Raw genomic sequence first — 21,523 nt, 5'->3', positions numbered from 1 at the left:
GTATAACTTGGAAGTAATTTAACTTGGTGCTCTTTGGTAGTGTTGCCTTGCTATGTCGTTTGCTATTGAATTTATAATTGGATGAAGGTAGAAGTTTGTTTTGCAGGCAAAATGGACATAAGATGCCAAAACCTTGGATAAGATTTGGGTTCTTAATTCTATTCTGTTGTGTCCATGTCCTTTAAGGAATTTATATAGATTTATTATACAAATAATAATTTGGTGTTGACTAAGAGTAAAATTTATATAAACTCCATTTATCATTTTTGTTTGCATTTTCAAGATACAAAAAGTTTTACATAATCTGTTTCAGCTACTGTATATTTAATTTCTAGAACAAACTGTTCCTCTTTGAAGAGGAATATCACACTGTAAGCACTAAAACTCTGAAGCCTGAATGAAATGTTGGGGTTTTTCACCTCTTTTAGGTCTGACAGCTACAAAGAACTTTCTCCTTCAATATGGACAATTTTTAAAAGAGCTTGACCTTTCTATTTTAACCACACTCTGGAATGAGAAGTATGGTAGTAAATTTGACTATGTGACAACTAGTTCTGAAGACAAAGAAATTCGTGATTATTTCTTAAAACCACCCCTAGAGAAAACCCGTTGTTTTATATGGCTGTTAGAAGACAACAGAGAAAATTTTCCACTTCTTCATCAAGCTTTAGATGAATTCTTTGATAAAATGGGTAAGTATGCAAAGGTCATCATTCTTAAAAGCATTGTGTTTTGTCTGTTTTTACACCACGTTTAATGGGCTCTGTAAAAGGCCAAAGCCTCAGCAAACTACTAACTGCCTCATTATATGGGATCTTCTGTGTTCAGTGCTTAAAAGGCAATATGGCCTCAAAAGGCAAGCCACCCTTTTTCAGGTTACATTCTGCTGTTTTGTTTCATGTGCCACAACTAGCATGTGAGTTTACCTTTATGCATATATGATGTCCAACCAAAAGAAGTATTTATCTTTCAGTTTAAGCATAAAGATTCTGCAGCTACAGTCTTTGAGATGCTTTGGTGGTATTTGATAAAGGATTATAATAATTATTACTATAATTTTGTAGCTTACAATTATAAGTTACATGAAATAGTAATATTTCCATTTGTGAACGTGACTTTGTTATCCTTTCAATAGATGACCCTACAATTATATTAAAGAAGCAGGGAAATGAAAATATACCGGTAAGTGAACTTAATGTCTATTTGGTATAAGCTCAGAAACAAGTATGTGTTTGGTGTTTTAAAAATATGCAAAAATTAATAGAGACGTGCATCTCTTGGTTTATTTTACATCATCATCCTTCAGAGCTGATTGGAGATTTACTCTTTTGTTTTATCCACACCCCTCCCCCCGCTTCTTAAAGCATTTGAAGACTGTGTACCATTTTTCCTACACTTCCATCAGTAAAATACTTGTTGGGTTTTCTCTTTAGTTAAAGCACAAACCAACAAGATACCTTTTAGATTATGAGCATTTCAAGGATGCAGATGAGGAAGTTGTAGTGAAAGCGGAGGAGAGTACACTGATGTGCTGTATCACCTCCTTTGGATAGGGAACATAAGGCAAATAAGGTGCATGGCAATAGCATTTACGTATTATTTGATAACAGCAGTTTGGTGTTAACTTTAAAAAAAGTGTCTGTGAAAGTATCATTGGGGAATTTAAAAAAAAAAAAAGTGCCCAATTTACAAACAGAGACTCTTAGTAACTGCCATATCTGCATATTTACCACAACAACTGAACTTGAAGCGTGATTCTTCCTTGAGTGTGCTTAACTTGAATCTGCGTAATTTTGGACACTAGTTGTACTGTATATTTTACAGTCTGAAGCAACAACTGGGAAGGTAATGTAACTCAACTTTACCTTCAGATGTCATTAAATTGTAAGGCTAGGAATTTGATGTTTGTTCCACTAATAAGTGAAGTAAATTTGGTGAGTTAGACATATTTTGCATTTGTTCATTATAATTTATAGATGCTTTTCAGATTCAACCCATAAGTCTTAAAGTGTACATCATTCTGAATCACTTTTTGATTAGTAGCTTAATTAAAATCCATTCTAATTGGTAGAAGTATATTATGTATTTTGGTTAATTATGTATTTGAGGCACTCTCATTTAAAATTATTCTAGCCTGCAGATAAATTTATCTGTACAAATCCAAGATATACTTTTGATACAGAATAAATCTTTAGAGTTAGTGAATTAATAGGCATCTTAATAAAATGTGGAATTCTTTGCTTTTTCATTTAATGAATTGGAAATCCAAGAATGAAATGAAAGCCATTACAATAAAACTACTTCTATTTCAATGTTACTTGTATCCTAAAATAGACTGTTAGTAAGTTACTGTTAGTAGAGTTATGTTAATCTGTAATCACAGTCCTATTAAAAAGTGAAGATGCATTTTTGTTGCTTCATCTTTGCATATCTTAGAAAATTGAAGTGACCAGAACATTTGACAGTTCGGTTTGCTTCTTGTTCCCTGCATGAAACTGTGTTGTGTGGGATGTGACAGCTCTTTAAATGTGCAATTTCAGATATAAGTAATGAGTAAGCATCTGAAATACTAAAATGATAGAATATTCTGTTTTTAAAAATCAGTGTTCTATGCATTTAAAGAGGAAAAAGATGAAAGGGAACAAAATGGATAAAGTCTTGCAAAGCTCTGTTTCTTTTTGTGTTTTCCACCTGGGGATGGAGTGGAGAGGGAGAAGATTGCATACTTCACCTTGTAAATCTTGCTAGTCAAACCAGAATGAGAATTTTAATATGAAACTTTTTAAAACTTACATACTGCTTTTGGAAATGCACCATAATTTTATTCTAATGAAAAAAACAGTGACTTTATTTTTTCTGTTTCAGACTAATGGTATCAAAGTTAAAAACAAAAACAGGAAGAAGAACTCAAAAGACTCGAGGGTCAGTAACTTTTTAGCTGCTTACTACAAATAGTTTTCTTAGAATTGCTGGCATTCAGATGTATAGAGGCTGTTTTCCTAAATACCTGGTGGAGACTCATTCTTGAAGTAGTTTTTCCTGAAGTAGAATAATGCTGTTAAGACTCAATTAATACAGTTTTGTTTTGTTAAAATAGGAATGTGTCAGTATAAAAGGTATTTCTAAACTTGAAAAAAATCTTATTTATTAATAACTTTGGCTCTGACTGGGTACCAATACCTTCAGTCTATCCACTGTCTTAATTCTGAATGACTGTTTTGATCTTAATTTACCATATGGGAAAAGGTGAATACAGTACACTGACTGCACTATGTAATCAATACTTTATGCTCCGTTTTGTTTTGCATTGACAAATAGCAAATTTGGAGAAGGACACTTTACCAGTCATTTTGAGAAAGAAAAATGCGTCCTTACACCTCATGAAATAGATCTGAAATTATGTCTTTAACTGTCTTTTCTGATAATTTTTATGGGCAGATCAGTGACTGAAGATGCAAGTGTTCCATTTATTGCTCAGAAAAATGTTATTAGTTGTTCAGTGTTTTATAGATTTTTGCTAGGAAAATAATATTCTACCTGAAACTTGTACTGTCTTTTCTCCTGCTTTTCTAGGATTTTGCTTTATTGAAAGCTTCAGATACAATCTTTTGTTTCCTCCATGCCCCCACGTTTTTATAATTTTACTAGAATTTCAGGAGTAAACTTAAGATTTTTCGTATTCTCATGAGCCAGGTTTTTCTTTTTCTGACTTAGATGCATTTATACAAGTCTATGTATTTCTAAAGTTATTAGATAATAAAAATTAAAAGACAACTAAAACATTTGTATTGGTGAACATAAGAATAACAAGTGTCATATTAAAACCATATGGAACTAGTTATCCACTGAGTTATCCACTCAGACTTACTTGTAGTAAAATTATTAAAGCTTGAAGGCTCTCAAATGTAAAGAAAGAGATTCCTAGAAAGTCAGTTGATGTGCAGCCCAGTGGAAAGAAGTTATACAAAAGTCTTAACAAAATGAAGCTGTAGTGTTGATTGTTTTTTAATCCAAACTCAAAGAAAAATCAGGCACATCTAGGATTTTGATGAAATTGGTAAAAAAAGAGGGAGGTGGGGCTGAATATTCCAGTTTCTTTTTCCAAAATAAGTGCTGAAGAAGAAATTAATAATTTTAAATTAAGAACTTTCTTGCTATGGCTTAGTACTGATAATCGTACTTAAAAGTTTTGCAGTTCATAATATAGCCTCTGAACACGATAAAGTTACAGAACAGGATTCAGTGTAGAGAAGTTACTCATAGTCTTTGTAGTGGATCATTTTGCATATACTTTTGTGAGATTAAAAAATAATAACCTGTTTTTAATTAGTCTATTTTAGTATTATCCAGTGGAGTTAGCACAGCACCACGAGAAGAAGATAAGATATTTATAGAAGAAAACACTTTGTAAGTACCATCATGTATCTTTGCTTTTATTGCCCAAACTCCAAAGTGCTTTGCAGGTACCGGAGAAGACAGTGTCTTAGAAACACCAAGTCTGTGTTAACATCTAAGTGTTTTTGATATGAGCTTGTATAAAGCCATTACTTCTCTGCTTCCAGGACAGGTGTAAGGGGTATTAGAATTTTAAAGATCTTAACAATGTAGGAAGTAAGCAAATGGTTGCCAGGCTGCAGCCCAATACATCTTCCAGGCCAAAAGCTATTCTTTCCACTAAGATCTTACTTGCTTTGTGTTCCATTTTAATGTAGCAAGAAATTAGTTGATACATTTGTACGTACTCCATCAGTCACAACTAAACTTTGCCATCCACGCCATATGAAGCAGGTTGTGATGTTGAATTGAGGTAATCTGTAGTGCATTGCTCAGAATTTGTGTGTTAATCAGGAGTCAAACTCTTGTATTCTGAGCTTGGTTTTGCTCTTGCTTATAGATGTGAAAGCTGCTAGCAAGAGCTAGGCCTTATTATAATTAGCTAGTGGCAAGTCAGCTAATAAGTTTAGCAGTGAAGTATTTTGGGGATAATGTTTATTCTGCTTGTTAGAAAAAAGTTTGCTATTGGGGTATATTTTTAGCACTACGTAGTTACCATATGGTATACTGGTTGCAGTATATGTGAAAAATACAATTATTTTCAGAGACAAGAATTATTGTTCATATGCACTATTTATTTCTTTCTTCTCTCTCTTTTTCAATTATGCTACAGAGATTTTACGAATTCTTATGAACCATTTGTAATCCCAGAATATCTTCGGGGGCAACTAGAGGAATTTGAAGCTCTCTGTGACATTTCAAATAGTAACAGTTATCAAAGACTCTTGGATAATAACCCAGATCAAACCTGTGAGAGCTTATATGAGTATGTATACATTTCTGTGCTTAGCCGTTTAAAGGGTTTATTATTACTTCGTAATTTTTATAACGTATTGTATTAAGTCCAGAATTTGAGTCCTGGTGGTCTGGTATATGTAGGTATGTAAATAAAGGTATGTACTAATGCTTTGAAATAGTTGCATGTTTTTAGTAAGATGTGGACAAGCAAGAGTATTACGGAAAATTTTTATTCTTGGCTAGAACACCATCTTCCAAATGATTGTTCTTTGGTAGTTCTAGAGGTTCTTTGCTTTTAAGTGTTATTGTGAAAATATAACGTGTGAAATAAGATTTTAGAATTACCTGAAAAAACTTTGATTAATAATGACAACTCTTTTTTTTTTTTTTTCTTTTTTAAGATATTTCTCTCAAATCTTGGAAGAACATGGCCCTATGGAAATTAATAATAAATTACTAGTTGGGGAATATGAACATTTCCCTGAAGAAGCTCGAAAGATTGTAGAAGATGAAGGTGGTCTGAAATCTTTTCTTCTGAAATCCCTTCGTTTCATTATGGTGGATAATCTTATTGGCTTAAGAAAGCACGCAGTTCTTATTAAAGAAAATGCAAACAGAAATGAGACTGGAGATAATGAAGAAGAAAATTATATAGTCTGTGATGTGCAAGAAAATTCTTCCCAGAACAAGCTACAGTTAAATCCAGCTGCTAAGGAATTCAAACCACTGTCTTATCCTAAGCAACCCCATATACCAACATCTACTGACTTAACAGTAGCAAATTATGAGACTCCACAATATTTGCCCTGGTCTTTTCCTACTTCATGTAAATCGGGGCATTCTTTGCGTAGTCAGAATATTGATACTATAGAAAATGAGTCATCGTTTTCAGACATTTTAGTAAAGTGCTTTGATTCTAAAAATCCTAGTATATTTTTGCCTCAGACTTCCTGGGGTTATCAATATGAAAGAATATTGCCAGTGCCTTCTCAAATGCCTCTCATGTCAAATGTTGCCGAGCAACCTAGTTATATTTATGCTGATCATGTAGCTCATCAGGATAATGACGAATCAGCAATTTCAGACAGAAAATACGTCTTCACCAGTTTTATACCAACTGAAATACAAACGTATGAAGACCCTCAGTGCCAACTGGAGAACTCAGATAACAGATTTTATGAAGACGATTTTGCTGTTGCAAATAGTACAAATGAAGCTGAATGTGGTATACAGGTTATTAAGACGGAAAAAGAAAGCAGAGGTATACCTCTAATGAAAAGCAATCCTCATACAAGGATGATAGCTGTTCAGGTAATAAATTAAAATGGAACAGTTATTTGAAAGCTTTTAAGTGATATATGACAGTGTTGAACACTGTAAAGTGCAACTCCTTTTTGAATGATTTCTTTGTGACTTCCCAAAGGGTCAAATGTTGTATAGAGTTTCAAGAGCAAATACTCAAGTACTATTTCCAGCCACCCAAATGTAAGGGATCTTAAAAGTAGTATTTAGCATTCTCTAGTACTTATCTCCTGAAAAAAGGCCATGAGTTGGAAGATACTGAGGTGTTTATCAGACTGGGATCTTCCTTAGAACTTGCAGTTCAAGTTGCTGACACTTTCTACCACTACTCTTGTTTTTCATTTGTAATTCTTTAAAGAGATGGTCACTGAATTTTGTTCTGCCTGAAATTTTCACACATCTTTTGTCCCAGGATTAAAGGAGGGAACTGGTGCACATCACTTTAAACTTCGCCTTAGAGGTTAAGGAAAGTCCTTCTGTGTCATCATTTTTCTTTTTGTAATTACTTCAGTGATTTGTTTTAACTTTCACAATATTTGAGGATTTAGATAGTTTGTACATTCTAACAATTGCTGGCTGATGCTTCCCTCGTGGTCTTACAGCGGTGGCCCAGCTGTAGGGTGAGTTCTGGGGGCAAACTCCCTCACGTTTCCTTTTCCCTCCTGAAGTAAAAAAACCTGAAAGTTTTGTCCTGCAGGCAGAGAAAGCATTGCTGAACACCAGGAAGGGGGCAGAGCACGCAGCTGAACAGAAGAGGGGCTGGAGTATTCGCTCTTTAATGGTACCCCAGAGTTAGATCAGCATACACCACTCATGAAAACACACTTCAAGTAACAGAGGGAGACAGTGGTCACATCCACATTTGTTACAGAAAACATTTTGGACTAAGGTGCGGGGTTTTCAGAGTTATGGATATGGCAGTTTCACGCATCCATTTATGAGAGATTATCCGACATGCTGGAGGGACTGCTGGGGAGGAGTTCCTCATCTTCATTTGTTTCTTGTCGTTAAGGCAGGAATAGCTGTTTATAGCTGTAAGATAAATAGTCATCTCTTTGTTATTGCTTTCTAAATTAGGAAAATGTTTTTTTTTCAAAGTCATTATGTGTACAAAACTTTTCTTCACTTCAAATCTTTCCTGAGCAGTTGCTGAAAGTTAGTTTCCCATCAGTCTTGGCAGATGAATTTCATCACTTGGCTGACTGGGCTTTTAAAATGGGATTTCTGTTTGGTTCTTGAACACATGCAACAAAGAGATTACAGAAGAGGCAACAGTTTTCAATTTAGTGAATTCTGGTTAGCAGAGATCAAAAGATCACTAAGCAACAGGTATGTTTCTGTTTGCAAAAGTATGGTACAGCAAGGCATTTAACATTATCTGACTGATTTTTTTAATAGCCTGTTAGAACAGTAACATCATAAACTGGATCTTTAATATGTCACGTGATTAGATTTTAAACTTCAGTTCTTTCAGTAAGTCCTTGATGGGTGGTATTAGAGGAAAACAAGCAGGGACTGTGAAGGTCCTTGAGTCTAGTCCCTTCTAAGTAGAGGCACTTACGTAGTAGGTCTTGAGTTTAGGAGGAGCCACAAAACACAGCTCCTCAGTGAGCTGTCAGACACTGTTTTTGCAAGCCTTAAGTTTTCAGACATTTAGAGCACAGCTGTGTTTAAAGACTCAGAGAACTGTTCTCAATATAAATGCTTCATGGTCAATTAAACTAGGAAGAGATCACGACAAAAAAAGTGCTTTCATTATAGATTGAAGTCCATTTCAGAAACACTTGCCTAATTTCTTTTTACATTGTAGATAGACCTACTTCATAATGTAGTTGGATTTGTAAAATTGTAGGTCAGGCACAAACGCTCCAAAACAGAGCTGACCTACTAGTTGCATGTATAAACTGGAAAGCTTTTTAATCAACTAAGCATTCTTTGTATTCTAGGTAAATCATGAAGTAGCTGATAGGGAAACTAATACCTTGCCTTTTCATCCATTTGAAATGCAACAAGTAAGTTACCTGCATATTTGTTTGTATTTCTTATGAAGAAGGTTAAAGGAATGCCCAAAAATTTAGTAGTGAAAAGATAAAGGTTCTCTGAAAATGACATGTTTTAACAGACATTTTTTATTTTGGTTTGTTTGGTGTTGTGTGTGTGTGTGTGGTTTGTGGTTTGGTGCCTTTTTTTTTTTGGGGGGGGTTCTCCCCCCCTGCTTCATATTGGCCTGTATTCTCTGATGTTCTTCTTGGAAACTTCACATAGGCCCACAACAAGCAGGTTTTGGAGCTTTGTTCTGTAGCTATTCAGATGTTGAGGTATGTTTTAGGGAAATTTAGTATTTCCTCTCCAAAAATCTTGAGGTTTGATTTAAATATTCCATTCGGGCATACAGACAACTCGGACTGATGTTAATGGCAGTCTTATGTCTGTACCAGGAGATAAAAGTGAGAATATGTGGCCTTCGAACTAATCATATTCCATTCATGGTCAGACATGAATGTTCATTTCTTGAGCTGGATTGAAACTCGTATACAACTTTCTCTTAAACACTGTCCCTTCCCCCCCCCCCCCCCCCCCCCCAACCAACAAACAAAAAAAACCCGCACCCTAACCACACTCAAGATTTTAAATCTCAACTGACAGCAGACTGTTCCTTTTAGACATCATGAATGTTTGCTGCCCTGTGGTAACAGATATTAGATTGTTTTTTATAACTGATTTATTTTCAGGGAGATATTCTACGTATGGAAAAAGAGCATCAGGTATTAAAAGAACAACTTAAAGAAGCACAGGAAAAATATGAACAGTTACAAAGCCGAAGCTCGGAGGAAATCGGTGCTTTAAAAGAGCTCTTAAAGAAAAGTGTTGAAGAGACTGAGGTAATGTTTTTATCCATGCAACAGTGGGACAAACTGCAGTGACTCACAAGATTGGTTGTAATTGATCAACAGTATTTTTGAAACTTGACTGGTAGTCCTCATTGCTGTGAAGTCTAACTCAGCAAACCTCACAATCTTTGTGTGTCATCTTCCTTCGAACACACTTAAACACATAGGATATTGGTTGCTTCCATCTAGTGGATAGGTATTGGTTTTGGTTCAACCCGAGAACAGAAAAGCACTACACTGCTGACTGACTCTTTCATCTTGATTTGTTGGGTTTGCTAACAGGCTTTATTTCCTTGACAATGTCTGGGAGCAAGAGGAGTAGTCCCCAAACAACACTATCAGCCTATTAGCACTTTGACTGGCTTAATTTTGTAGTTAAAGCTGTAGATGCTACAGGCTACCCATTTGTCTACATGAAAAGGAATTTTTCCATTTAAAAAAAATAATTCAGGTGAAACCAAAGCCATCTCTCCCCATGCCCTGTCTTTAATCTTTAGTAAGATGGGGCCTGTCATTCAATCTCAGTTCAATATATTTTTCCTTTCAATGATGTGTTGGAGTAAACTCACATACTGCAGTTTGGGAGCTCCTGCGTCCTAGCTTTACCATTGGCTGTGAGTAGCCTGGCAAACATTCATATAGGGAATGATGGAGTCTCACATCTGTTTTTTCTGTATGAATAGTTCGTAAAAATGTGAGCTCAAAAAGTTTAGAGCTGAAAGCATGGCTGTATGCAGGGTGGCTGAACTCGTCCGTGGGCATTGTAGGCACTTCTTTTAAAATATTTTTTTTTATTTCCCACTGATGCATTGATGCTACCTCGTTTTTTTAAGCAGTTATGGCAGCCATAAGATTCACTGCTGTCTTGCTCTGTTATGAATTGTAACTTCCCAGTTGTTAGTACTGATACAACACTATCAGTACTGATTTTGAGCTGAATTTTGAGTTGGATTTCAGTATGTATTTGTACGTGACACTGTGGTTTCTTCTTTTAGCTGACTGCAAAACAGGGTTGCGAGTATTCTGAAGCCATATAAATGAGGTGTGCAGATCATTGCAGGAAAGCATTTATGAGTATGTTGCCCCTGCTAAACACCTGAACTAACAGTAAATTAAACACTAGTAAAATTCTGTTACTGTAATTTTCACTGGCTTAGCTTTTGATCATAGGTGTCAGCAATCTGCTCTAACTTGCATTTGAATAAAATAGTTTCAGAAATAATGTTTTCTTATTTTCTGCTTTTAGGTATCAAAGAATGAACTGGATTGGTTTCATCAAGACTTAGAAATACAAGTGAAAAAATGGCAACAGGAGAAAAAAGAAAATCAAGAGAACTTAAAAGCACTAAGGAACACAGCTAAAAAGCATACAGATACCAATGATAGGTACTAATTTTAAATGCAGATTTACACTATTTTCCCTTTGCTTGATTTTGTTTTAAAGCAGCAGTAAGTACAGTTATTTCTGACAGACTATGATAAGTTTCAGTATCTACTGATTCCATGATGTATGCAAAATGAAAACTCAGACTTGTTGCTCTGATTATGTCATTCTGAAATGAGTTAAATACAGTTCTTGGATTAGAGCTGCTGTTAATAGGATCTACATACAATGTTATTTAACCTAATTAACAAATACTACTCCTTCACTATTTAAGATCTTCCCAGGTTTTCCAGAATCCTTTAGATCTGCACTGCTTTTTCACTTTTCTCCTTCATGACTTACCATTGTTTTCTCAGCGTGCTCCTCTACTGCATTATGATGAGCTTTTAAGTTTTCATTTCCATTTTCATTCTTCCTTCTTCTATTGTACAGTCAACCCAACTGAACTCTGGTCTGCATCTATTATTCTTCCAGGCTTTGTCTCTTCTGCCACATAGCCTATCTGAGGGTCATCCAAGGATGCATGTTTCCTTCTTTTCTAGTCCTGACACTGATTTCTCAGATTCAAGTAAAACTACAAGAACCACATAACTGCACGTATCTGTTGTGGTGGTTTTTTACCTATCCTTCACCCTAAAACAGAAGTCTGCAGGGCTTTCCATGGACCTTGAATTAATAATATCAATGTGTAAATCTCATCATGACCCCGTGTGCAGCAAACGCAGCTGTTCCCCTGGCAATGAGCTCTCCTGGCTATGGAGGAGCAAGAAACAACTTCAGTCAACTTCTACCATAGTCAACAAGCATCCATGAGATCACGTCACTGACGTACTGAAAAATAAATCGTGTGTCATTTGATGAAGTATTATCAGTAGCTTTTCCCAAAACATTCTAAAGACTTTAGAAATCTTTAAGTAACCTCATAATTGGCTGTGTAACCAGCTAGATGTTTTATCACAGTAATAGGCTGAAATATGTATATGTCTGCTTTCGTATTTTGATTTTTTTGTAAGTTACAGGTAAACATTTAAAATAGCTTCTAGATAATCGATGAAACTGACTTAGCAATAACTTTTCTGATGAGATTTGACAATTCCTACTGTATTTTTGATGTTCTCTCTCAGTTTACAGACCTGAGAAGACTTCTGTCCTTGAATGCTGTTGTATTATCTTTAGTCTAAGTAGTTTGGGCCAAATCTCTCTTGAAAAATCATCAGCCTGCTTTTGTACTAGTTACTGCTTAATTAGGAATACCTTTAAATGCACTTATGGTATTAAACAGCATAGAAAACATACAGGTTGTCACTGTCGTTATAGAGGAACATTATGTATTTGCTAATGAATGTTTTTCAGAATAAGCTTAATAAATGTTTGATTACTCTAGGTATTTGAAGACCATTGATGAGAAGGAAAAGCAGTATAATGTATATTTAAATACATGTCTCGAGACCAGGTAAAACTGTTGTACCTCCCAGCAATATTTACATTTTTCTGCTGACTTGTCGTTATTGGAGTTGTCTGCTTCACTCTGGGTAAAGGCTTAGAAAAAATAAGCACTTTAACCTTTATCTCTTATTCTAAGTTAGTTTACTTTTACTTATCATAAGTAAATATTATTTTCTTTTAGATATTTAGAATAATAAAAATCTGGCTTTTCAACATACTCTCATACATTTCCCTTGATTATATGATATTGTGTTTTAGAACACATGTTAGAAGTTGGGTGTGGTACAGACATACTGAACTGTTGTATGTAGCTTTGGATCTTCACACGCTTATAGTCCTAAATGTACATAAGGTTATCTAAACATTTTCTAAAAGCTACTCATTTGCACATAGTATAAAGTCAAGGTTTCATTTATAGATACGTTCTTTATATATGTGATCAGGCTCAGAACAATAACACTTGCATGACTGCAGTAGTCAAATGCCTATAAGCTTTTTAGGTTGCACAGTGAAATGTGGTTAAGAAATCTCAAGGTCATGTCTGTGGAGCCAGCAGTATGGCTACACGAGCATGATACTATACCTGAAGGCACAGACTGTACAATGTAAATGGAGATGTGTGGTTCCAAAGAAGAGAGAATAGCTGTAGAAAACCCCTAAAATCCCATAAATTTTAAATACTACTCTATGGTAAATGTTACTCAAATATTTAACTTCTTTTTATTTTACAGTAATAAACTTGCTAATGAGAAAGCAAAATTGGAAGAGCGTATAAAAAAGAGTCAAGATGACTGCCAGGAGTGTGTGAAAAGAGCTGTTAAAGCAGAGGTACAAACAAAAAAATCTTAAAACACTTTTGCTAGAGCTTGGTTCATTTGCGCTGACAGTAGGAGGGGAATATGACTGGTGAAGTCTTATCTAACGATTCACTTTTTAAATAGCATCTAAAACTTTTCATAAGCGTATTTCAAAAGTGTTAATCAAATATTGACAAGTGCTGTTCATGATGTTATCCTACAAAACTTTGCAGATCATCAAGGCACATTATTCTTATTGACCACTATTAGAAGTGCACAGAATTCGGGGCATATAGTAGTGCCCCAAACAAAATTCAACTAGTAATTGAGTTTCATACTTATCCTTGTTATGAATAGATTCCATTAGCAAGAATTAACCATAGGAACATAAAAAACTCCTTGTTAAAAGTAAGTCATGGTTAGTGAATATATAGCTACTACTTTATCAGGTAGAATGAGAATGCAACAACTGATGTGTGTTTCACTGGAAGGAGGAGAGTAATGATAAATGTCGAGTTTTTTTTCTAAAACAGTATGTTTTACACTGGAAATGCTTTGAATATCATGAACAATTCTCCCTTCTTAAGAAGGGCTTGAAGGCTGTCTTATCTGCAGTAGGATTTTTATAAAAAGATTAGATTGTTGGTCCACATTAGTCTTTAACCATGCAGTATTTAAAAGGCTGCCTTAATCACTTGAAGTGTGTGTGTGTGTATGTGTGTATATATATATATATTTTTATATATATATATATATATAGGTAAGTTGCAAATGGAACATTTATGGAGCTTTCTACTATCAGTTGAAGGGAATGTTGCCTTTTTATCCTCCCGAAGGCCTGCGAGGGCTGTTAATTCCACTTGAAATTCCTCACTGTAGGAACTCTGTGTGCGTGTTGTAATCTGTATCATCAAACTATTGTTTCAGATGCTTATTAAAATCTATTTTGGGGTTTTATTCCTTGTACTACAGTGGTGCTTTTACTGCAGGTTTGGTTGTTTTTTTTTTACACAGTTACGTTTTGTTACAGATATCGGTACTCAAAAACTGGAAGGAAGCTAAAGTATGCAAGCTAAATGGCATAGCTGCCAATGCAGAAGCTAATCTCAAGATGCTGAAGTCATTGAGCAGGTATGGAGAGATTACAACAGAAATTTCAGTACTACTAGTTGTTAAATACAAGTAGCTACTGAATGTTTAATCACAATTATTTAACTAGACAAGTCAGTTTTGCTCACAAAAGGATGCTAGCCTGAAAGGTGCGTAGAAACATAATACTTAAATGCAGCTTTCCTGCAGCTGAATTTTGTCTTAGTCTTAAATTACCAAGATGTGTGATACTTAAGCAGGAGCAAGCTTCTTGCTTAGCCGGAGAAGATCAGGCTACTGGGAACACTCCAGTTATTCCTGCACAGTATCACTGGGAAAGGGCTGCAATGTAAATAGAAAAGAGTGCAAACAAAATTGCTGGACATGCAACAACATTGTTTTCTTCCTTACAAGGAACTAATTTAGCCCTTGGTGTTACCTTTTTTAAAACTTAGGCCATGTTCCCTTTCCCTGTCCTTATGTTGCCGCAAAATACTACTTTATATTTGAGGAGGCAACTTCTAAGATTGGATAGGATCTAAGTACCAGTAATTTAACTGATCTTAACTTAGAATTGCTTGAAGTCTTTAACTGTGATTTAGTTGGTAGGGGAAGGAACTGTTGTACTAAAACAAAAATAATGGGAATGTTGGAGTTTAACTGAAAATCTTGAATACTTCAGCAGCTCAGCTTCAGCAGCACCTAAGTTGAAGTCACAGATTGATTCCTGGGAAATATTTATTTCAAATGTAAAGAAACAACTGGAAAAAGTAGAGGTAAACCTTTTAATTTCTCTTAACAAGCTTTAAGTTGAACTTTGGAAATTAAAAAGAATAAATACCTTAAATAGTTTCGCATTCCTTTTTTAAAACACCAGTAGCTTGTCCTCCAAATACTCAACTGTGTTTTTTTAATTACAAAAGAAAGATACAGTTTTAAGTCCAGATTATTTAAGTATAGTTAAGTTACAATGAGTATCTTCAATTTTATAAAGGCAAAAATCTGTCCTCTATACACTTGCTTCAGAATTGGATCCCACATTAACAAGTCTAGTCTCTTGGTTCTTTTGTATTTTTTGAACTTCAGAAATCCATGGAGCTTCTTTAAAAACAACAGAAAACTCTCTGAAAAGTTAAGATGTAAAATGTCTAGGCTGAGTTTTAAGAACTAGAAAGGGTTTCCCAAACCCTTTCAAGCATCAGTGCAAGTACTTAAATACAGATTTATGTTACTATAGCAAATGGTAGCCTTACGTCTCCATTTGAAAGGCCTGGTCTCTTTGGTGTTTTGCAAAAAAGTCGTTGTGTTAATGCCATTTTAAATAAAGAGCGAGCTTTAGTTAATGCTGATGTGGAGGATAATTTGTTTTCCTTCTGCAGGCTGAGTATGAAGAAAAAATTCAGATGGTGAAAAATGGTGTACGGAACTGCCTCGCTAAAATGGAAACTGTGGATCTTCCTTCTCCTCCCAGTGTCTTAGTATGTATCTTACATTTGATAGCAGTTTGTTAAGAAGTTCTTTAGTTTTACATCGGCATGGCTATCCGTTTTAGGACATGTACGTCAAGAACTTGAATGTATAGCCTTGAATACAAAGTAATCTGGCTCTCCATACGTCCAGGTAATGTTCAAAAGGAAAAGGTGACTGCAGATTAGCATGATAAAGTCCAGTGAGAAGCACATTCTCAAGTCCTTTGACGGGCTTAAGCTGTTTAAAGTTAACTTTAAAATGCTTCATGTCCTGTCTGAACTGGGACTAATATTTTTACATATCGTGACTTCCCTGTAGCACCAAAATCCATAGGGACAAGGCCCCATTACACCAACATGCGTAACTGATTACGAATACCAAAATCAACTTCCAGTCATATCTGTTATGAACTAGATGGGAGTATAGCCATTTATGGAAATGCATCTGTAATGACTACATCCCAGATAAATACCATTTAAAAACATTTTCTCATGGGCCAACAGTTCCACAAATGCTTTGCTCAAATCACGTCAGTTACTTCCGAACCCTGCGATTGTTCCTGGTGCAAGGACAAAGTCAGTGGAAGTCAGTACTCCTTGAACTGTTCATCAGCACGGTGGTGGGGAGACACGTGACGGTGATAAAATGCTGACAGCCAAGCTAGCTGCAGCAGCGGTGCAACCAACCTACGTGCTGCCATTCACTGATGGTAAAACTGAAACCAGGGCGCAGAGCTGATGCCCAGTCCTGAAGACAAATAGCATTCAGAAACCACTGGACCTGGGTCAGTTTGCAGTAAGGAAAAAAGGGTTCAGTCATCTCTCAAAACAGGGGAGAGAACTGACTCATTAAGTAAAGCGCATTCATAGTGCACGCACATATGAAATCTCTGAATTCATTGAAGATGCCACACAACTTTTTTATATATATTCTCTGCAGAAAGTCATGGTTTTTTCTTTTGTTTGTTTTTGGTATAATTTAGATTCAAGGCTCTGTTCTAATACTGTATATTTATGATTGTTACTACAGTTTTTCTGCACTTATACAAGTAAGAGTTACACTTATGCTCTCCTGCATACCTTTTCTTCTCCACTTATTTCTAGGTATCTCCTTTCCACTTATTGGCACAGAACTCTTAAGAATACATAGACAACTTAGTTACCATCCTTAGGTTACCATCAATTTACAGGTTGGGAAAGAGCAACTTTTGAGCCTCTTGTTCTGCATTTGGTATCTATTTTTACTGCACTAATACAGGAGTAACCTTTTAGAAGAGCGCGCTGTAATTCTTTCAGCTTTGAGAGGACTTGAATAGGCAAATACCGAGTCCAAATGAAAAAGACTTGATGAAAACCCTTTTTCTCTCTGTTTAATTCTGTTAATTAATTGAACACCTTTACAGAGAAGGTGAAATATCACTTCAGAAAGGTGGTAAACTAAAGAACACAGAACAAGAACCAGCAGGTTTGACTATGAAGAAATATAGAATTTGAGTTCTGTGTGTTAGAAAGCAACCTTCCTAGAGCAGTCAAGTTCTGAAACAAATAGCAGTCACAGGGTCAAACAACTAAACTTATTTTAAGGAGTTCTTTCCATTTATGGAAGAGAGTCGTTAGTGGAAAAAGAAGTCTTCCTGGATCATGTCAGCTCCAAGTTTTTCAAGATGATGACTATAGCTGACGTGTTTCTGTTTAAAAAAAATTACACTGGATTATATATAGATTGTATAATCCGTTAAAAGCAGTGAATTTTGTATTTTCAAATTGATGGCACTTATTTAAAGCAGTTCTGTTTCTAGCACCACCTTCAAGCTATACTTCTGTACAACTTACAGCTGTACAAGAGCCATGCATTCTTGAGCAAAGCAAGAATAAGTTAAAGGAACAGTTTGCATACGTGCTGTCCTATTTAATCCTGTTTCAGACAGGTTGTCTGTATGTAGTACCTTTTAAAGAGCACCTTTGTGCAGTATTTTCACCTAGGTAAAGCAAGTTAGATAAACTGATGTGACCTTCCAGTTCCTTAGCATGACCAAGTGTGTCATAGTTTGTGCTGCAAATGCTCGGGAGTTCTGCTCAATTTACCGTAATCACTGTTTTTCCTGTGAAACCTGTTTATTTCCTAGACAAAACAAGGCAGACCTCCGGTCAGTGATCCAGCCATTGTCATGTATTCCTCTGCATCTGCACATCCTAATTTACTTCCTGCATTTTCAAGTTCTGAAGATCAAGGTCCAACACATGCTTCATTTAATACACAGGCTGGAGTTAAGCCAGCATATGCAAATTCTAAAGCTTGTTCTGCAAGTGGCGGATCAGGGAAAACACACTCCAAACCTCTGGAAGGATCATATTCTGATAAAGTTTCGGCACCTTGCCCGTCAGGGATTTCTGGAAGTAATACTCAGAATGTCCAGCCAAACCAGAACCACCAAGATGACTCGGCTATACAACTGCGGCCTTCCGGACTTCCAAACAACAAAAGGCTTCCAAAAGCATTTGAAATTATTATTGCGCATCTACAGAGTATATTCCCAAACTATAGCAGGTATTTGTTTTAATGAGCGTAATGTTACGTTGAGTAACAGAAGTTCTGAACGTCCAGGGATAAAGTACAAAAAGAATTGATTTCTTAGTAGATGGCTTCTGTTTCACGAGAACAGGAATATTAGTTGTTCCCCTCCCATTCAGTGAGACGTTCCTCAAGGGAATAGACCTGTGGTGTTGGCTCATGTGTTTTGGTTTTTTCCCCAATTAGAACCACTAACAAACAGAAGCATTATTATGTTATTGTTTCAGTGTTTTTACGATTAAGGTAGATCCTAGTTATTGAGAGGTATTGGAAGCAGGTACTTGCTACAGTTCATTTGAGAAGTTAGTACCTTTTACAGGCTCTACTGCTGAGAATCAAACATGGAAGCTACAGTGTTCTCTAACACTGTGACTCTGCTGATAACATCCATAGTATTGCCAATCAGTAATTGTCTTTTTTGTCCCTTCAGTTCAGACTTCACTAGCTTCATAAAAGACGTACAAAGAAGAAACGGGAATACGTTGTCAGGTTTGAGCTTCGATGAAATTCTAAGCAGAGTGACAGAACTCATTCTGGACCAGCAAAATAAGGTACTGTGCTGTATGTAGTTGCTGCCTTTTCCGCTGCGCATCTCTGACAGAGGAAACAGCGCAGCACAGTCCAGAAAAGGATGCAGACTTTCCTTTGCTGTCAAGGTCTGAAATACGAACGTGCTCCACATTCTTTTCCAATACCTGTCTAGGCACCAGCTTCAACAGGGAGACCTGTGAAGTCGGCATCCTCTGCTGCCCCAGTACAGACTGGAACTCGGAGTCAGGAAGTACCTGCAGAAGAAAACGTACCCAGCCCACCCAAGGCAAAAGCTGCGCATAAAAACGCCTCGAGTAAAAATCCATCTCGGCCAAATCTCCAGCCCTGGGGAAATGCTGGAGCAGCACCTAAATCTAAGTGGAAAAAACTGGACTATACAGTAAGTTCTCCACTGTTCCAAGGAATGTGAAGTGATTGCCGTGAAATAATCAAAGTATTGCTGGAAGAAAAAATTGACTTGTTCATTTTCTGTACAAAAGCTTAAATATACTTGGTTACAATTAGTAACATCGTTAACTTAATAGAATTTGCTGGGTAATTGTTGCTAGCTTTCAAATAACTTAACATTTTATGTATAGGCCTCCAGTGACGATCCTTGCACAATATGTCACGATGAGCTAAGTGGAGACTCGTGTGAACTAGAATGTGGGCATCGTTTTCACAGAGAAGTAAGGATTTTTGTTCTTATCACTCAGATGCAAATGTTTATGAAGTCTGTCTGGTTATGCCGTAGTTCCACTTTCTAAAAGCAACCCTCCCCCCCGCCCCCGTGCTTAAAGAACAGTGCAGTTTTCTTTTACATACTTTGTACACCAAGACTTGCTATATGTACGGTCTTACTGTGTCAAAGTTTCCAGTTTTAGATTTTTAAGTAAAATAATTCATCAGAGTGAATTTAAGCTTCTTATTCAGAGAATAAATTAGGTAGTCAAGTCTCAGATTTGTTTGCTGCATACTCAGAGAATGGGCTATCACTATATACCCTGCATTTGCCGCCTGATAGCAGCAGTTGCATGTATAACTTCATGTAGTAAGAAAGTCAGGATTATGTTAGAATAACTTGGTATTTCTGTCCGTGACTTTTTCCCATCACCTTGTTTGTTTACTGCCGATTTGTTATCGCAGAATAGGTGCAAACGTAAATTGATCAGCACAGCGTCAGAACTGGAGACAGGTTTTCTAACTGCAAATTTTAGTAACATAGAACACGTTGGACAAGTGCTTACCTATTAGTGACAATTATTAACATAGTTAAGCTGAACTCTTTATACCAGACTGTTTCCTCAATGTCTTCCTGTTCTTGCAGTGCATTAGGACGTGGCTTAAGCAACATTCAAGCACCTGCCCTATCTGCCGCGTTCATGCTCTGTTACCTGAAGACTTTCCTGAGCTTCCTGCATGGAACAAATATGCCTAAGCCTTGTTTTATTTGAACACATCACAGTAAGACGCGAAGTGGCTGCAGAATAACCACCGAGATAAGGAAGAGAAACATGAAGCCTAGAAAGAGACAGAACCCTGGTTTTATTGAAAATGACAGTAGAACTCGGACTGATTCAGTATTTAACACTTAGCATTAAGCTGTAAGACGCTGGTACTGCCGCGGCACCTGCAGAATCAAGTTAGCGTACACCAAGATCCAGCGCTTTTCCTGGTTCCTGCCTAAATGTGTGAAGCCGATGTAGTTCAGAGGCCAGCAGCACACAAAACTGGCAGGTTTTTTGGCTAAGGGACATTGAAACTACTGTATCTACTTTTCTCAAAGGATGGTGCGTAATTCCTGTAAAGAGGGGGCTTTCCTTCTAGAGCTTACACCACACTGAAAATAAATTCTAATACCAAACAAGTAGGTGACCCGAATGACAGACTAGCAGAATTTGGCGCGGCCAAGACGCTACCTTCCTCCAGCATAAACAATTACAATTTAACTGCAGGATTCGAATCAGGCTCGTTGTGATCATTATGAATGCAGTTCATACAATTGCAGCTCCTTTCTCTGCATAAATCCATAGCTAATAATTCAAATTGTTTAATGACTTTTAGTAATATTTTGAAGCAAGAATTTTTAAGTATTCATGTGATTCTTTCTGTTTGTATATCACTGAGTTGGAATACTGTGGCTCAATCCTTTAATCTTGAAACATGGTTTGAACTTCCCTCATCATTGAAGAGCTGATTTGTTTAAATCAGAATTACAGGATTTTTATTTTTGACAAAGCAACGCTACATCTGTATTCTGTGCGTGACTGTTCATCAACAGCGTGAGGTACAGAATATGAACAGCTGAAAGAATGGTTATCCTGCTGCTTTAGAAGTCTGAGCTTGCCAGAGTACCTTCATCACTGTAAAACCCGTCTCAGCCAAAACACCAGGACTAGAGAGCGTACAGCTTAACCACTCTGAAAATAGAGTGTGACTGTTGTTTAGATACAAGCAGTATTAAATTGATTATATGAGATTAAGTTAGCTAATTCTAGGGATCATTTGTTCCCCCAAGTGAGTGTGTATCCTCCAGATGAAGTTTTAAACTATTCTGCGATTAATCAGTATATTAATTGGCACTTGGATCAAAAATAAAATTACTACTGCAGCTGATGTGGGTTTTTGTGTAATATTTTTGCTAAGTCTGAATTATTGGTGAGTAATCTACTATATGCTGCCTGAAGAATGAGGTACTGTGCTGCTTGCATCCGTTTCAGCTTCCGTTATTTTGTTGGGGTGGGGATAGA

General features: G+C 36.3%; 1 protein-coding gene across 2 annotated transcripts in view; it reads left to right on the top strand.

Moving 5' to 3' along the window:
• The window catches only part of TTC3 (tetratricopeptide repeat domain 3), a 65,774-nt gene extending 44,377 nt beyond the window's left edge, over positions 1–21,397 (top strand). For both annotated transcript variants that reach the window (XM_050915187.1, XM_050915188.1), the window contains 19 exons: positions 429–692; positions 1,136–1,182; positions 2,866–2,922; positions 4,331–4,407; positions 5,168–5,320; positions 5,694–6,603; positions 8,541–8,606; positions 9,327–9,476; positions 10,732–10,871; positions 12,254–12,322; positions 13,047–13,143; positions 14,143–14,243; positions 14,884–14,977; positions 15,581–15,679; positions 17,797–18,218; positions 18,673–18,793; positions 18,946–19,173; positions 19,373–19,462; positions 20,101–21,397. In XM_050915187.1, the coding sequence (XP_050771144.1) occupies positions 429–692; positions 1,136–1,182; positions 2,866–2,922; positions 4,331–4,407; positions 5,168–5,320; positions 5,694–6,603; positions 8,541–8,606; positions 9,327–9,476; positions 10,732–10,871; positions 12,254–12,322; positions 13,047–13,143; positions 14,143–14,243; positions 14,884–14,977; positions 15,581–15,679; positions 17,797–18,218; positions 18,673–18,793; positions 18,946–19,173; positions 19,373–19,462; positions 20,101–20,211 (3,296 nt within the window). In that variant the 3' untranslated portion in view covers positions 20,212–21,397. The remainder of the gene's footprint in view (positions 1–428; positions 693–1,135; positions 1,183–2,865; positions 2,923–4,330; positions 4,408–5,167; positions 5,321–5,693; positions 6,604–8,540; positions 8,607–9,326; positions 9,477–10,731; positions 10,872–12,253; positions 12,323–13,046; positions 13,144–14,142; positions 14,244–14,883; positions 14,978–15,580; positions 15,680–17,796; positions 18,219–18,672; positions 18,794–18,945; positions 19,174–19,372; positions 19,463–20,100) is intronic.
• The last annotated feature ends 126 nt before the right edge of the window (positions 21,398–21,523 follow it).

The sequence above is a fragment of the Gymnogyps californianus genome, chromosome 1, assembly GCF_018139145.2.
Source record: "Gymnogyps californianus isolate 813 chromosome 1, ASM1813914v2, whole genome shotgun sequence".
Lineage (NCBI taxonomy): Eukaryota > Metazoa > Chordata > Aves > Accipitriformes > Cathartidae > Gymnogyps > Gymnogyps californianus.
The sequence above is the reverse complement of the archived record's forward strand: the minus strand, read 5'-3'. Positions and strand labels throughout refer to the sequence as shown.